General features: G+C 41.9%; 1 protein-coding gene across 2 annotated transcripts in view; it reads right to left on the bottom strand.

Annotated features, from left to right (window-relative positions):
* The window catches only part of TRABD2B (TraB domain containing 2B), a 291,115-nt gene that overhangs the window by 125,327 nt on the left and 146,931 nt on the right, over window positions 1-18,857 (bottom strand). For both annotated transcript variants that reach the window (XM_061344875.1, XM_061344874.1), the window contains exon 3: window positions 7,626-7,772. In XM_061344875.1, the coding sequence (XP_061200859.1) occupies window positions 7,626-7,772 (147 nt within the window). The remainder of the gene's footprint in view (window positions 1-7,625; window positions 7,773-18,857) is intronic.

Genomic DNA, 18,857 nt, shown 5'->3' with positions numbered 1-18,857 from the left:
CGATTTTAACCCAAGGCAAGTGTGATCCAAGAGATATGGTTTGCAAAATATCACACAGCTTAGCAAGGAGCAAAAAGCTGGTTAATAACACAACAGCAGCTGGGCTGGAGATAGACCTCCGGAGCTGACACCACAAGGCACTGCAGACCATCTCCATGAAAGCTTCTAGAAATGGAAGAGGGACCAGCCAGGAGAAAACTAAGGAATAATTCAAATGAAGTCAGTGAAGTCAAGACAAATTAAGTTACCTTTGAAACTCTTTCTTTGCATCTAAGCTGGTGGAACTGTATAAACCTTGACTTTATCAGTAATGAGCTCCTCCAAAGAAGAGAAGATCCAGGTCTGAAATCACCATCAGAGAGCACAAAGAGTTTACACTGGAGAACCTGATCTACAGTGTTTGCTATTCAGTAACAAAATAATAGTGCCAGACCAAGAAATGTTGTGTCAAGGAGTACTCAAGAACACAGTCTTTTCAGATAATGTCTAATACTAATCTTGCCAAGTCAGCCAGGACAAGCAAAGTGCCCCCTTGTTCCACATTTTTCCCCCCTCCCTGTCACAAGGAGGTGACAAACACATCTTCTGGATAGAACAAAGGGAGGAAAAGCATTTTGCCCACTAAACCCACAAGATACTGTCTAAAAAACTAACAAGTCTTTTTCATTTCTCTTGAACAAGACTTTCCAAGAAACACTTCATAAACCAGCTCTTTAAAAAAGAAGGGATAGTAAATGCTTTACAACAAACATACACCAATGCACAGAAAGCAGCATGCTACTACCTTGAACTCCAAATGTTTTTACCAATCACTCTTTCATACTCTTTTATAGTTTATTCCCTTAGTAATAAATACAGGTAGTCAACAATCCTTCAATGTTTTTAATGTAAATCATCCCTTTTCTGAAGGTGAACATGTTCCTTTTCTAATAACACAGCAGTCTCTGAAAGAAAAATCTCTGCCTTTAATGCCTTGCTCAATTTCTATGACTTTCCCTCCTCTTCCATTGCTTTCTCCATGGAAACTGGAAAAGAGGAAGGAAGGAACTTCCAAGGTAAGACAACTCGAAATGAAAACATGCAATAACAAGTTTCAAGCAAGAACCTATTTTCAAAACCTGTACAACTGAAATTATCTGGGCATGTTCCAGATTATTAATAAAAAAACAATCTCTGCAGTGCTTTCCCCAGCACTGTCATCAACAAGTAGACTTAACTCTCACAATATGGATCTGTAACCAATTTTCTGAAACACATAAGCCAAAATACAATATTGCTCCAATCTGGAATCCTGTTCTGACATAATATGAAAATTAGACTCTGAAAGTTTTGGCTGCACTTCTGGTTTTTTACTTCCAAATGCTCACAGTATACCAAGGCACAAAGCTGTAACTCAAGTGCAAGTGGAAAGAAAGTATGATCCCACCGCAGCAGATCAGGAGCTCTTGTGAACTATGGGAAGGCAACAGCAGAATCCTGTACTACAGCCCAAAGAAGAGAAGGTGGGAGACAAGGGGGCACAAGCAGTGATGAGCAAATGTGTCACCAAACACCCGGGAAACATCAGGACTGCCATCAATGTCATGTTAACAGACACTTCTGGGAGCCTTAACGACCCCTTCCCTGGATCCAGAATGAGAAACTCATGGGACTGGCTCCCTTGGCGCCTGGGACAACCTTGCACTTGCTTCACTGGAAAGCCTATAATCATTTTCCCTGGAAGAACGAGAGGCTGTGCCAGTTCGCCTGCACTTTGTTAGAGCTGAAAACGATAAGATGCTTCCAAAGCGTTGTGTTACAATAGCTGTGCCTTCAGTTTATGGATTTATCTTTCTTTGCCCTAGATAAAGCTCCATTCCTTGGACAAATTAGGTCTGCTTGTCATTCAACACTCTACCTAATGGTCTCAGCTGTGTGTTTCTGCAGTTATTGAAGCTAAGGCATTCCACAGATAGTTTTGATTGATTTGAGAGGTGAGCTAGAAATTCAGTTGTATTTTATCCAGGATGAGAACAAGAGCAAGTTAATGATGTAATTAGATTTATCAGGACCCTTAAATCTTAAAGGACTTGTTTAAATGCAGGATGATAAAATTTTTGGAGGGGTACATAACAAAACTTGGCGATTTATAAACAGCAAGTGCATTGTGAAGTGAGGCACTGACCCTTTAGTTTAGAGAGGCTGACTACTGACATAGGGTTAGCATATGGATCTTTTAATGCTGTGTTATGAGGACTATCATATGCTTTTCAGAAGGCAACAGGCACTACCTAAACACTGTATGTCCACATGAATCCAGGGATTTTGAATTTCAGAGGCAACTCAAGATATGGGTGATATTGTTCTACCAAGTTATGTAAGAAGCTCAGTTGTTTCTAATGAACAGAGGTTGAAGAAGGAGGCACAGTAATCCCTGAGTATCTGAAAGGGTTTGAGACATGTCTGCAGGCTGTGGTGATCACCAAGTAACTTCACTGAATACCTTGCTTTTCTGTGTAGGATGAAGCCAAGACCCTACCTCTCCTGGCAACAAGAAGATGGTTATACTCAGGTGAGCATAAAACCCATAAACTAGGTCAGTAACTGGCCTCACTTGGTATCTTCATTTTGATATCCAATGATAGCTGGGCCCATTCGGACTCATACAAAGCCTGTGGAGAATAATATTCTCCAGTATTTCAATGGGCTTTCAGTACAGTCTAACACACAAGCCATAAGGGCTCTCTAGATGAAAGATGCTTTCAAAGTGGCAGGTATGACTCTTGCACCATACTGTTTACCCTCTGTGGGACAGGCAAATAACAAGTACGCAACCAGGAGAAACTGTCTTGAAGAAACCTACTTGTAAAGTAAGCAGTGTAGCTGCAAGCCTCTGATATGACAGATAAGTAATGAGAGAGGAGAAACCATCTTCTCCTGGGATAGGAACCTGTCCTCAAGTCAGGAGCATGGCTGAGGACAGAAGAGTAGAAACAATGGCTGGAGACAACAGGTATAGTTTCTGGGAGAGGTTGGAGAGTCTCAGCCTTGGCTTTTTGATCTTCCTCTTAATAAAGCATATATAGGAATACAAGGAAACACAGAACCGGCTAATTCTATGCTGGCAAAGATGAGTCTGCTTTACAGAATTGTCCTTAAAACAAATGAACAGCTCTAACCAACCACAAGATTGCAACTCGTGCAAAGTACTGCTGAACCCAAACCTCAGATGTTTATGTTTGAAGAAAGGCCTTTATATCAGATTTAGGGAACATGATAAGTTGTTTTGCACCCTACTTTTCTTCCACCAAGGCTTCAGGTCATTCGGCAATGTCTCAGGTAAGAAGAAGTATCCTCTAGAGGTAGATAATTTACTAAGTTTGCACTAAAAGATCATTTACATTTTAACGCATCTGGACATGCTGACCTCAATTCCCTTGCAAGAGTGTCACACAGAATACAGAAGTTAAAGCTAGTGCTCTAATCCAATAGGGTTTTGCTTGTAAGGAACTTGCTTCAAAAGGACACGAAGAATCTAACTTCTTTGAGGGGAAAACAGTTTGAAGAAAGAGCAGAAAATACGCCTGCCCTATCTTTAACTTGGAATACTTTTCTTCTATATCATTTTGACTCTTTGCCCAGAAACTCCAACATAAGCCTCTTGATTACAAAAGTCACAAGAGAATGAAGTGTTTGCAGAAAGCTGTAGAAGGAGAGATGTTTCCTACTCCCCCTTTTGGGTCATGGTCTAACTGAATAAACTCAGCCCCTTAAAACTTTACTGAGGTTAAATAAGGATTTATGCATTTGGGAAAACTGGTGCTTGGAAACAGGATTTAAGAAGAAAGAGAAAGGAATGAGGAATGCCATATAACCACAGGAAAGCAGAGGTGTTGCCTCCTTTCACTGCTCTTAATTAAGACTTAAAAACCCCTAAACCACCACTGAAACTGAGAAGTATTTGTGTAGTCCTCACTGTCATCAATGCTGATGGTTCCAGGACAGAAAACATCAGGGATTTGGAGCCCTGCTCACACCCCTCCATTTCAGACACCTTATCCTGGCTAAGCTTGGCTTCCCAACACCAAGGCAGCAGCATCTGCCTGGGGAGGTCCTGTCCCTGTCCCTGGGTGCCAAAGGAGCTCTTCTCTGATCAAGCTCCTGCTTTAGTCTTAGAAATAACTTTCCCTCCACTTTTCCTCCCAGTGCACAGGGAAAAGACCCTGCTCACTGGGAGACTTGGTTCCAGACGGATTCTGTCCTCCCAAAAGCTGCAGGAGTCAAGAAGACTGGTGCTGACAAACTGCGTATTTCCCAAATTCCCTTGGGGACGAGTAAGAGGCTCAAGAAACTCATCCATAACTCCTTGAGTCTACAGAATCAGTATGTCTGCTTCCGGTCCTTTTTTTCCACTCCACTATGACTTTTGCCCTAAAGGCATCTCAGTATCTTGTAGACAACTACTGAAGATGCTAAGTCTCAAAAAATTCAAAGTAGAGGAATTTAGGAAGTTATTGCACCGAGAGAAATACTCCCTTACCACTACTATCCCTGCAGTAATGTTAGACTTTCTCAGCTACTTCGCAGTTCCTTACAGTGACCCTAAAACAATGGCTTGGAACTGAGGCAACTGATGGGCAAGTTCACCTTTATTCTGTAGCTCTGTTTGATCTTCCAGGGACAAGCAGGCACTAATGACCTTATAAACAGCCCCCAAATGAATCCTTAAAGAGTGAGAGTCGCAGCCTTCTCCAGATCCCCCTGGATACATCGAACAGAGCTGAATTCCTGCCCTCCACTGTTCACATTAAGCGCTGAGTCCAGCAACTCCAGTCCCAATCTTCTATTCCTTCCTATGTGGTATTTTAAAGTTGCATTAATGGTACCAGCTCCAAGGACTTATCAGACCCTCTGAAGAGCTGGGCCAGCAGATGGGTATCATAGAAGAATGGTCACACCTTCTAAAAACACTGTGACACTCTTCTCTCCCAAGACTGGCTGGGCATGGGTACTTGCCCTGAAGTATAAGTGATGATGCATCTCATTTGGTATATTTATGGGTTTTCTGCACTTGTAGGCCCATCATTTGTTGTTACCTGGTGAGACATTCAGTACACTTTCAGTGCATGCCAAATCTCTGTGTCTACATTTAATGTCTCAAAAGAAAGATCCCACGGGGGATGCTTCATGTGTAATATTTAAGCCATGCTAATCTAATTTGGTAACCAAATGGCAAAGACTTTCTGTGGCAGTGAGAGTCTATTATCCTTGAAAAACCACACAGAATAAACTTTGGAATTATCACAACTGGCAAAAGTTGACCTGAATAGGGAGTTTATTTAGGGTTTAATTTTCTGTTTTGTTCTGCTTGCAATTAAAATAAATGGTGTAAAGCTGGTTTATAAAAACACTACCAAACAAAAACCCTCTTTACCCAAATGAAAAACAACAACCTATAAGAGGGAAGTACTCCACAACATTTAGAGTTCTGCAGGGACTAGTATACATATAGGGATTTTAATTTTCCATGGCCTGCAAGTGTTATAATCTCTATCAACTGTGTGCACTCTGGGACTGTGAGTAACACCAGTGCTTGAACCCTGATTGGTTGTTGGCTGCTTGCTTCTTTCTTTAACACTGATTTTAAACTCACATTTGATCCAACAATTTGCAGGGATAAAGAAGTTTTTACAGCACTCTGTTCCTCTCGAGTCTAACCCACAGGTCTGTTACAGGACATTGTGACAAATCATAGATGTCTGTGAGTCAATGCAACCAGTGTGAACAGCCAGAACTTGTCTTAGGGACAAAGGCTTTACTTGCAGGAGAAAATACACTAACAGATATTAGAAGATAACAGGACATCCAGATGCCAGGAACCTTAAAGCTCATCCAGTTCCAGCCCCCTGCCATGGGCTGGGACACCTTCCACTAGACCAGGTTGCTCCAAGCCCTGTCCGACCTGGTCTTGAATGCTGCCAGGGATGGGGCAGCCACAGCTCCTCTGGGCAACCTGTACCAGTATGTCACTGCATTCACAGTAAAGAACTTCTTCCGTATATCTAATCTCCATAAATCTACCCTCCTTCAGATTAAGGCTATTCCCCCTTGTCTTGTCACTACATGCCCTTGTAAAAGGTCTCTCTCCAGATTTCTTGTACCGTCCTTCAAGTACTGAAAGCTGCTCTAAGGTATCCCCAGAGCCCTCTCTTCTCCAGGCTGAACAACCCCCAGCTCTCTCAGCTTGTCTCCATAGGTGAGGTGCTTCAGTCTGTCATTACGTGTTTACCTTGTGTGCTGTGCCTCAGCACTGCACGGATAGCTAAAACCATTGATTTCTCCAGGATCCCCCAGTTCTCTAAAGATTGAACTTGCACCCCCAATCTTCAGAGATGTATTCCTACCTGAGTCGCTTTCTCTCTTTACTTTTCAGTGCAAGGCTGTCCAGAATGAACAGCTCTGGCAGCTTTAGTATTGCACAGACTTCTGTTTCAGCACTGCCACATTAACCACTCTGTTATGTCCTGATTAGTCACACTAAAACAGTGCTTCATTTTCTAAGACTGGATTAACAGGGACAGCAAAAGGTTTTTATTCCATCCATTATCATCAACCACACTTTCTACTATTTGAAAATGATAACCAGATAGGGAAAAGAAGGATAGATGACCGTTTGTCCAGAAGTTAAGGACTTCTGATTGTCCAAGTTCATACAGGTCCTCTCCAAGTAAGTCACTGCACCTGAGCAGCAACATGGGAAAATCTAACAAAAAATGAGAGAGAGGTGACATTGAAGAATCACATTTCTCCAAGAGGAAAGGAGAAAGAGTATTAAATGAGAATGTCAGAGTTTGCCATGAACTATCAGACTGGTCTGTAAAGCAGATTTCTGCTCCACTGAGAGATTTTAATAGCACTGGATAACTAAGATAAACAGAGACTGAAGGGCTGCCTGAGACACATACAAAATCATTGAATTATGACATGCTTGAGAAGTTATTTACTTTATAGACTATTTACATAAAGTTCACTTCCTCTTCATATATAAGCTCAAATATTACAAAGTCTTGTCTTTTTTTTTTTACGCCCTTAATGAGGAGACTACATTCAACAGCCCCACAAACATCCATACTAACTTATTTTCAAGCACATTCCTTGGAAAGCTTTCCAGGCAGTTCCTTCCTCGTTCCAAGTTACAAATGATAGGACAAGAGGAAACGGCCTCAAGTTGCGCCAGTGGAGGTTTAGACTGGGTATTAGGAACAATTTCTTCACCAAATGGGATGCCAAGCATTGGAACAGGCTGCCCAGAGTGGTGGCTGAATCGCCATCCCTGGAGGTATTTAAAAGACATGTGGATGTGCTTACCGACATGGTTTAGTGGTGGACCTGGCAGCACCAGGATAATGGTTGGAGTTGATGATCTTAAAGGCCTTTTGTAACCTAAATGATTCTATGATTCCTCAGAGCCCAAGCAATAGAAAGGAAACCTCACTCTCCCACCAGGTAAATGAGGATGAAAAGAAAACACAGGGCATCAAACTGAAGAGATGAAATAGAGATCGGAGCATAAAATGTTAACAGGGACATCACTATATGATGATGTCTTTGTCAATTAACTGGCCCATCTGCAAAACTCTGCCTACCTGAGAAGTGTCATGGTTGAATATGACAGCATTCAGGTCTCCACAGTTATAATGCTTGATGAGATCTTCCGTGGTATACGGGGCCTGCAAACTACCTGCTCGGAGGCTTTCATGTTGCAGCAGAGTTTGGTTTAGAGCGAACAGCACCTGTAGAAACACAGTCAATAAAACAGAAGTTAAATATTGGGAATCAAAGCAGCAAAGCCTAAAATGACAAACTTTGAAAAACTCTCCTGCACCTGAAGTCTATTAATCCATTAATGAATCCATTCTGGCCCACAATAACAAGGGTTGGTCTTCAGGCATTCCCAACTGGAAGTGGAGTCAGATTCAGCATCCCCTACTTGCAGAAGACCTTATTATAAGCTCCTTGGTTTTACACATAAACTATAACTTGACAACACATATATGACTCAGAGGTCATGGTCTAAGAACTTTTAGGCTATCTGTGCTGACTAGCAGGCTACATGGACAGGCAGACACTGGAATGAAAAAGGAAACTGTCTCTGACTGCTTCCAGACTGCTAGCTTAAATCCAAAGCCCAAACTCAGTTGGAAGGTTTTTAATGAAAATCAAATCTTCTGAACTTCTGTAGTCACAGCTGTTGCATTGGGACTTTCTACGTAGTTTTAGTAGCAGAACTTTAGCAAATTCGTTATTAGTCTCCCTCCTTTAGTCCTTCCCCCTTCATCCACCCTTTTACAAAGTGAACAGAGACGCTGAATCGTAACACTGTCCCAGCAGACTAGTCAAGTGTCCCCATCTCAAGCCTGAAAATAGCAGAAAAGCACAAGCACTCTTTACTACGTAAATTTTGGTAACAACAAAAAATAAATGTCCTTAGAGATGTTACTTTTTTTTCCTTGCATTACCAAAAAGGTTACTAAATTTCACATGAATTACCACAAACCTTTTCATATTTGTGACAGACTGTGGGAGTAATTTATACCCGTTACTGAAACACCAAGCCTGGCTTTTCATGTTCAGCTTTCTGAGAACCCCTTCCAAAGAACTTGGTAAAAAGTAGATGAATAAATGAGAAGAAGAGCAGTTGAGACAGGTTGTCACAAATTATATAAATAAGCAAACACACTTTTCCTAAAATAAAGTGATCCGTCGTGACTGCAAATTCAGACTCCTAAAAACTATATTGGTGTGTCATTTTTCATAAGAGACTCCTGCATCCCTCAGCCTCACATTTCACCATGTTTTCAGATTCTCTTATTTATAACAGCAGTGCCCTATCCATCCCAAAGAATAGCCATCATCTCAAGAGCTGGGTGAAGTAACCCATGCCAAGCTCCAGCTGGCCCAGCTAGGGTGCAGTCTGTGACATAGATCCTTACCTACATTCTTAACTTTAAGCAACTGAACCTCTTTAAGGAGTGAACCCCAAGGGAGTTTAAAATTATCAATGTAAATGTGCATGTGCAGGATGAGAGCACCTATTAGTTTAAAATTTTGATTCCCATTTAAGTTTATTTGAGGAAAAGGAAACAGTTACTTGGATTTGCTCCTGAAAAACCTCAGGTTTATTATTATTATTATTATTATTATTAGTAGTAGTAGTAGTAGTAGTAGTAGTAGTAGTAGTAGTAGCATGTTTTAATTATTATTATTAACAACAACAATAAAAGCATCTCCATGGCATTAACAGCCTCTTAATATAGAGCTGCATTAACAGCCTCTTAATATAGAGCTGTTACACGCTAACACACACAATTGGTTGAGAACACGTAAATGTTACTTTTTAATTTACTATTAAAAAATATAAGGATGGTCTTTTAACTGAACCTGTTACACCTCAATTCCGCAATCAGTTCCCATTAAGATTCAAGCCTAAAAGATTTCCTTGCCCAAATCTAAGGGTCTCTTAAGGCTTTTCTACAGAGAGATCAATCTTTCTCAGGACCACAGCCTGAAGTTAAGCATCTTCCTCCCTCAGTTTTTCCCTAATTTAAAAAATCTGCAGAAAACACGGTTTGAAAAATTTCTAACCTTTGAAAGGAGCTGAGATTTTTCTTTTTCCCCTAAGGGCTACAGCTCGAAGAGGAAATGGTTCATCCCAGGATTTCCTGGGGATTCTAAACATTTTGGCTAATAAAAAATGAAAGCTTAGAAAAACATTGACAGGAAAACTGAGAGCAGAGGTTTTCCCAAAATGCTTTTAATAAAATCCTTCTCATTTGTGACTTTTTAAACAAGGGATGTTGCTGGATCTTTATATACAAAAATATGTATACACACAGGCACACACATATACAAACCACCAACAAACCCTGAGGGGAAGACTCTGCTTTATGATAGAATATTAAGAAGGTGATAAACAAATCCTTACTTGACTCCCAATCCCTTTTTCTTTCTTTTTGTTATTCTGGCTTCTTGGGGAAAACAGCCCTGTGCATTAATGATCAGGGTCTGTCTGTCTGTCTGTCTCCTCCTAATAAATTCAAAACCTATTAGCTGACTTCAGTAACGTTTGCAGAGGGTCAGAGGTCTTAATGAAAACATTCCTGAAAATAAGTGCCAGGCTGCAGAAAAGCCCACAGTACGAGTTCATGTCTTATAACTATTAATATTCTTATGAGAATTAATATTCTATGTTTCTATGATTCTAAGCCTACACACAAGAGGGAATGAATTATGTGAGTGTACAACAGTAGATGGACCCACACACATCGGGCCCCAGACTTCATTAGTGTGATGATGATGATGCGCCTTATCTCTGCCTCTTGAGTGGCTTTGGGACCTAGAGGTGATGCTGCTATCACTGCAGGGAGCATATTGCTGGGTTCAAACCGCTGCCCAAAAAGCAACTAAAGAGATTTTATTTTAGTAAGGAAGTTAAAGCTAGAAGCAAAAATATGCAAAAGAAAAACTGGAACCACTTAAAACAGATTCCTAGAGAAGTCTTGCTTAATCAAACCATAACCACTATGGGTTTTGGTCATGCGGCTCAAAACAAACTTGAAGAGAAGTGGGGTCTCGTCACAGTTGCCTGCTCGTTGGCTGGATTTGTAGGCCATTTCCTTCAGAGTCAGGTTAAAGCCATCTTAAAACCTGAATTTATTTTTACTTACTGTTCAGATAATGCCACAAAAACAATGCCGTTTCCTTTCCCTCACTCTATCTTAATATCAGTGACCCCACGACCTCCAGCCTAAACCTCTATCTGAGTTAAATATCCCAGAGGTGCCTGAGATTACTGAACAACTGATGACTTCAAAATAAACACCCTTAGAGCAACTGCCTATACACAGTCCCACCTAATAAACAGCAGACAGTGTTTGTTCTGGGAAGTGATGGGAAGTTATGACTTTGGCTCTGGGAAAGGGCATTTTCATTCACGCAATTTACGGTCCTCCCAGCGGCATGCTTTGAAAGCCATTTCTGTATGGCTGTCTCTGGCCCCCATTTGTGACCAATCAACCATGGACAACAGAAAGGGGGTTTTCACCCTGCCAGGAGAAAGCCTTTTTATTTGAGTGGTGTCACTCTCCTCTGCAAAGCAGCAACCCAACACACAGATTTAATCTGGGTGTTTGGAGACACCAGCTTAGGGTGGACCTACGGGTACTGTTTTATTGCCTAAGAGAGTGGATACCACCAATCCTATATAGCACCAGCAATCAGTAGTCCATACTTTTTAGAAGCTCATCTGCACACACTGGCCATCTCCAGGATAAGGGGCTGGACCAGCTATTTCTGCCATGGGAAGGTCAGAGGTGATTCAACAGAGGAGAGCTCTTACATCACTGGTGACTTTAAGTGAGGGATCGCCAGCTGTGGGGACATCAGCAGGAACCTCAAGTTTCATTTCTTGGTGAACAAGAGTGGGCTGTTTCTTATGTTTGTGCCAAATGTTCTCACCATCACCCAACAGTACCCATGCTGCTGCCTCACTTTAACCTTTGCTCTTTTGCCTCTACCATCTTGGGCACTTCAGTTGCAACCAGAACTGCAGAGACCAGCCTTTGACACTTATGCAAGCTCACTACAGGTATCAATTAGAGACCAAAGGACCACAATGAAGACCATAGTTATAACAGCTTTACTGATTATCTTGACAGTCAAACAGTATTTCCCTCTCTCCACAACAGCATTGGGTCTCAAGGGCAGCTGTGCATAAAAGTGTTGGTATCAACAGTTGTGAAAGTCACCTTGTGACAGTTTGAACTTTGCTTTGTGAGCCCATGGGAGAGGCTGGAGGTTTGATTTTATGTAAGATTTTAATGAGATTTGGTTTTTAAGCAAATAAACCCAATCCACAGAAAAAGATCTAAAATAGCATTGCCTCCTCTTCAGATAGGGAGGGGAAGTGAACAGACATGTACCTAGACTGGGCTTAGGAACACTTGTGCTTTCCAACAGAAATCACACTTTTCATTGTATTTGGTTTTGGGAGCAAAGCTGGATAAAAATACATCTTTTTGCACTGTACTCTCACAAACATTCATGTATCATGTTTAATTGTGCCACAAGTCTGCAACTTCAGACTGTACGTTTGAAGGCTCCTGAAGGCCAGCAATATATTAATGCTGTGTGTGATAGCTACAGAGGAGAAATCATGTCCTTTGTACAGGACAGATTTCTCCATATGCATCTTATGTGCATTTGTGCCAAGCTGAAGAGAATTCAAAAGGCCCAGAAAACAAAACTCAAGTTAATCTTCATCAATACAGCATCATGCCTGATTTATGTCATCTGCTTGTAAGGTCTTTCGGCCCTAAAGTCCTGAACGGCATGCAAGAAGAAATAAGATGCTTACTCTTTTAAAAGATGCTATTCAGTACATGGATCCTTTGTCATGATCATTACTGAAATTCAGCTCAAGGATGCAGTTAGCCGTATCCTTTCAGCTCTACAATCTTACTACTTCTGCATAGGTGAGTGAGTTGACTTTGATCATCCTTAACGCTCACATGCTTTTCCAGAAATCAATTTCTGACAAACTCTGGTAGCTGCTCGACTCTGCCTGTCACCTTGTCTAGGAGGCAACACTATGGCTTCCCAATCAAGTGGAAAGGCTGCCAGGTTCACCTCTTCAATTTCTCTGGCTAAGGTTACCAAAGGTGTCTTAATGGAAGAACAGCTTTGTGTGGGACCATCGTAAAACAAGACAAGGAACCTATGACGAGATAAAATATCTTACTAAATATATTGCTAATAAAATAGACTACAAATTCAGGAATTGCAATAGAAGAAACAAATGTTGTATTAAGGTGAGCACAAATGGACCCATGTTCTTCTGGTGTGTTTACTGTATAGGAGACATGCGGTTGAAAGGCAGCCCTAAGAAAACTCTTAAGGCCAAACTTCAATGCTCAGACAAATTTCACTCTTACATGATGGGACAGAAATGACTTTCCAGTCCTAAACTTACCAGGGCTGAACTACAAACATTGCATTTACAGGACTCCAGTAGCTGGAGTTACAGGATGACCTGTGCATAGAACCATGATTAATAACAATACCACAAAAACAAGTACTTAAATTTCATAGTATGATGTCAGCTCTTGAGCAGGCAACTGTTGTTTTCCTTTGCTCTCTCTTCTGGACATGTGCCACCACAATGCAAATATTAAATAAGCATTAGGAAGTGTTTGAGTGACTATATCCTGTCAGTGCCCAAACTGCAATTCTGGAAGAGAAATGCCCTGCTTGGTTTAAAACAAACTGTAATATAAATATTGAGTTATATGGTTTTTCAGGGGTTCTTCTTTTCTTGTTATCCTTTTTTGTACTCAAACAGAAAATCAAATATACAGTTTCAGGTCAAAACAGTGACTTAGGGGTGAAAAAAAAGAAGAAAGAAAAGCAAAGAAATAAACCCCCCATCTGAAATTTTTCCAGATTAATGAAAAGCAATAAAAGTGTTTGCCCAAATCTGTTCAGTTCCATTGGTTTTCAGAAGACGGGTTTCCCCTTTCCTTGAATCTCTTGTGCAGTTGCTAGGAATTAGTGAGCTGTGAAACTCACCTAATGAGGTCAGCGTCAGGAAATAGCTCCGAAAAAACAGGTCCTGAGGGATCTACTAAAGGACTCCCCCAGTGTCCAAATGAAATCCTGGATGCATCGGCACATTGTACAATCAGGGCTGTGAGAGGAACGTGCCTGACTTTGTTGTTGTTGTTCCTATAAAGGGACAGCTAAGGAAAGTGAAACTATTAACTCATCCACTGGAATTTCTGCTCACAAACCGTGCCCCCTGTTAAAGCTCCTCATAAAAGCCTTTCGTCTAGTTGGTTCCATATGTTCCCCAAACCCACAGTTATTGCTTCTGAAAGGCAGGAGTAGTTAACAGTCTGCGGCTTGGCACTGACCAGGAAGACCTAAGGACCTTGCTTTTCTCCCCTCCCTTTCAAACTACCAATTAACCAGTTTAATAAAACAGTTTGCATCTGACCAAGGTGCTTGGAGAACCCCCTAACCACCACCTATCCTACCGGCTTGGCCATGACAGTGACACATGGACATGGCCTGGTGCAAAGCAGTCATGCAACTAATGTGCAGCTCCAGGACTGAGATTGGTTTTCTTGATGCAGAGAAAGCTGAGGAGAGATTGGGGCTCCAGCCTTCAGCCCGGCTGAAGCATACCCAGAGCTCCTGCTGAAGTTTATTTCAAACAACTTGCCTTCAGCCCCCTGTCTTTTCACTTAATGCAAAGCTTCAGTGATGAACTTGCATGTGCAAAGGTAATTATGGTTTATTATTTTCTGTGTTTTGGTTGAATTGAGGCATTCAAAAACAACAGAAACAATTTGTAGACAGAAAACACCACAATGCACATGAGATCCCCATTCCGTCAGTCCCAAGATCCTCAAGCCAGAGTAGGACTCTCTTGGTTGACAGCAGCTCTTGTGCATTCCTTCAGCTCACACTACTATCCTGTTACCTCTGCACAACATTCCAGAATTCAGAAGGGCAATCAAATTGTTATCTCAGAGTCTGGACAACAGTGGCTTGGTGGGTTACCTGATAGAACAGGTGAGCTAGCTATAGTTTGTGCTCTTAAATACAAGCCTTCCCTTGCACAAGGTCATTCAGACAACAAAGACCATGGGATTAATTTCTGTCTTGACAGCAGTTCAGAAAAATGGTGCCATTCCTGATATATATATACTATAAATACCATGCACACCTTAAATAGGTTAAAACATCCCAATACTAGGTCCCTCAGTAAATTAACGGAAGTCAGCAGAAGCACCATCACAAACATTATTGGAAGAAGTGTAAGATCCAAAACCCTTTCTGCTAAATGCAGTGAACTGTGTTGTTTTCTAAAGGTACTGAAAGTCCAGATTAAGTCAGAAGAAAAGGAGTGGGGAAAGAGCTTTGATATGGAATTTCCATTATTTCCCTTTCTGTGAACCACCACATTGAGGTGGAAGGATGTTTTCATTTCAATGCCCTCAGCACATCATCAGCACGGTCTCTTTTGCCAATAACTCAGCTTGAGTTATTGAGTAATTGTGTGAGCAGTAACTGTAGGATAACTCCCTGCTTTGGTCAATGCTCAAAGCTTAAGCAAATAAATTAAGAAATAACAGAAGGAAGAATGTGCAACTTAATGAGAACTGAAACAGTGGAGGGGACAGAATTACCTCTGTTAAATCTGCTGCCTAAAGGTATGGCTTTTGTGTAGTTTGTATTTTCGGGATTTACTTGCATCCAGTACTCTTGCATAGGTCCAGTTTCTCAGTCATACTGAGTTCAGTAGATTAAATTTGATGACTAAAACCTACCAAAAAAAGGCTAAATATTTGCACCAAAAGAGCTGCACTCTGAGCAGTCTGATTCTGCGAGTCCTTTTTTTGGTTGAAGAGCAACAAGTTTCACGCAGTTATCCCTGTCCCAATTATCTCACCACCTACCAGGTAATAGCAAACTCCTGCATTCAGAAACCTTGATACTGCCTCAATGTCACGGAAATCCACCCATGCAACTTAAGAGTTGTGCGGGCATGATAAGTTTGTGAGAAGGTTTGCAGAGAAGAGCAGTCCTCCAGGAGAGGTGCCACGGTGGCTGTAGCACGTTGCTCCGAAGGTGTCACTGAAACAAGAGCAGTCATCCCAGATAAGTCCAACACCCCCAAAAGTGTCTGGTAACGGATACTTTGGGAAAGAATGTAAGAAATGAGATGAGCAGAGGGTGAGCTTTTCTCAGACAACACTTCCCATCTTTTGGAAATCTGCCAGTTGGAAGATTGTGGTTGAAAATACCTCTTCTCCCATCACTCCTTCCCACCCACCTCCCTGCTCCCTAAGCTTTTACCTCTGAATTATCACTGTTCTTGGTTGCACCACTCTATTTAAGAGTAGCCAGCCGCTTGATCTATGCACAGAGGAGCTCACAGCTTCTTACTTTGTTCAGCAATTCCATTCTCCAAATTGATGACTGGCAGGATGCCCGAAGGGCAGTGCCCACTATCGCTTTCCTCCACCTTAAATGGGCACATTGTCCCTGATTTCGGGACCATCACCTTCAAAGGGGGCACATGAACTCCTTCCCAAGAACCTGAAACCACATTTGCTCTCTTGACTCAGAAGTAAAACGGTTACCGGGCCCATCTGGGGTTTCAGTTTTGTGCTTCCACCGTAACAGAAGGAATGTGGGAACATGCCCCGAGCAGAGCGCACTGAGCTGGCCTAAGTGATGAGTGAGCTGCGATGAAAGGGGCACCCTCATGGAAAAAACTTACAGCTCTGGTGGGGTTTGGGGAACTCCCGGTTTTAGGCAACCAGCCTGAGATTATCCAAAGAGAAAGCCTGGTTTCATGATATGCTAAGCATCCACCCATTGAGAAACGCAACCTAACCTGGGTGTGTTTAATTTGGGGTTTTATTCATGTTACTGCTTCATTTTAAACTGTTTCTTTTTAATTACCAGCTGAAGCTACACAGTAAAATGGACTAGCCCCACAGGCATGTTTTTCTTTCTATTATATTACATTGAGGCAGCAGATTAACTCCTTCAGCCATCCCAGCTTAACACCTCCCGATGCCAGCACGGCCCCTTTCCAGACCACTGCTCCTGCAGCAAGAACAGCTGAAGGGACATAGAGATCTGTGTCCTGAATTTCCAACTCCCAGCGCAGGGTATCAGCACAAAGAGGTGCCAATTTGAAAGAGGTGACAATACATCAGCACACTGGAGCATAAATCATAGGGAAGAGGAACACGTTGCAGTGGGCCAGATGGAGCCTTTGGCCAAGGACAAACACTTTGGGGCAGCAACTGTTTCAGTTTTCTAGTGTCTATGTGGATGCAGCCAAGTTGGCAGCTGTAGAAAAGGGAACATTTCCTAAGCCTGAAGGTGATTTTGTCCTCATGAGGTCAGCAGGGAAAGAAAAAGGAAAAAAAGGAAAGAGAAAAAAGGTCAAGATTTGGAACAACATGAGAAAAGGAGACCAAGAGAAAGCAGAACAAGTCCGAGTTAATTTTATCGTGCAAAATGTTCTTGCCATTATGGGAAATGGTGAATGAACATGGGGGACCCCATCTCTGTTCATAAACAAAGGGCTTGATCTTGCAACCTGCTCACTTCAGGTCTTCCTCACCTAGAGAAAATCCTGTACCATTAATCATGGCATCTGATGGGATCCTATCTGTTACTGTGCACAGAGATCCCCAAGTGGCCTCACCAGCAGAACCCCTCTTTCCTCCTAGAAATGCACAGTAACATCCTCAGGATCAGCTTCAGGGTTGCAGTGCAAACCTTGTAAAGCATGTAATATGGGGAGCACCAGCAGTAGCTCAAGTCCTCTGTGCTTTGATGCAGCAGCTCTGAGAGAGGAAACCAGCACATGGGTACATAGTGCACTGCTCATCGCACTGGTAGCTGGAGCAAAAGGCTCATTTCCTTAGAGGTTTAAAAGGAAAGAGCCCAGCACAAAGGGCACGGTATTTGTGAATAAAGATCATCCCAAGAGTCCCTGGGTCCAAAAGGAAGGGCTCACCCCAAACCTCCCACTGAGAGCAGGAGGGGTTTTGGGTACAGAAGCAGTGTGTGAATGAATAGCCCATGCTATATGCCACCTCCTCCTCTAGCAAAAAGCCAGCACAATTAGGCAGTGACATTACAGTCCTGAGTAACAAATGGCCACAAAAAATCCTACAAACAACTGCTTGGAGATGTTTTTCATCAAAGCCTGGGAATGGACACCGCAGATTATTGATCAATCATAACTCACTGGGATGACAAGCAGGCGCTCTGCAGGAGGGTGGGTAAGGCTGGAGTTACACCATGGTGCTCCTCAAATGCAGTCTGATGTGGTCCCTTGGCAGGGCAGCAGCCTGCAGCCAAATATGACCCTTTGCAAATCTCTCACCATATACAGAGATGCCCAAGGCAAAATAAGAGACACTGTGAAGCTCGGAGTACATGAGCAAGAGAAGAAGGCATCAGATCTACATGCTGCTTCCCTTATGACCTGGGGAGCACTGTATACTCCTTATATAGCATTACATCCCTGTTGACGTCTCTACGGGAGTTTTACCTCGAAGGAACAAGTTACATAAAAATGATTCAAAATTCAGTTAACCAGGGAGAGGAGGTGACCTACCCATCAAATCACAGATGCTCAAATTTCTAATACCATCTACTCGTAGCAAAGCACTTGCCTTCAAACTAAGTGGAAATCAAAACTGATTTACTTACTATTCACTGAGTTATTTACATCAATTATCAGCAAATAAATTCAGCTAACAAATAGCTTCAAGGGAACTGCAATCTATTCACAGTCAAGCTGCCAAGATAGAAGAAATTTATAAAATTAATTATCTCTATATAACTACCCTTTTAGGTCAGAATGACAAATTCAGACACTTTATTTTCTACTATGTATTAGGCCCCCTCAGTCTAATTCTGTTGATTATGAATTATGGGAGGTTATCTTTCAAGAGATGGCTATAATTGCTATATTTTCATTATCACTGGGACTAAAAGATCATGTTGCTTGAAGCTTCCTTAGTCTAAACAGTCTTTACTCCAGTCAGAGGATGCCTATGCAAACAGCTACTGGAGAGGATATACTGCTGAGGAATCAAGAAGAGCATTCACAGATTTTTGCTCTCCTGGCTGGAGCAAAGAATCAGTTGTTGCTGTGAAACACATAAACTGGTGAATTCTAAAAAGTCTATTCAAGTAACATTTTGGTTTTCTGTTTGGGCTTCTTTTTTCTTCTAACTATGAAGACAGGATCTAGAAGAATACTTTTTTGCACAGCTTCA

The sequence above is a fragment of the Neopsephotus bourkii genome, unplaced genomic scaffold, assembly GCF_033783945.1.
Source record: "Neopsephotus bourkii isolate Nb327-2 ecotype Australia unplaced genomic scaffold, CSIRO-AGI_Nbou_v1 NB_234, whole genome shotgun sequence".
NCBI lineage: Eukaryota > Metazoa > Chordata > Aves > Psittaciformes > Psittacidae > Neopsephotus > Neopsephotus bourkii.
Note: the sequence above shows the minus strand (reverse complement) of the source record. Positions and strands in the feature narration are given on the sequence as shown.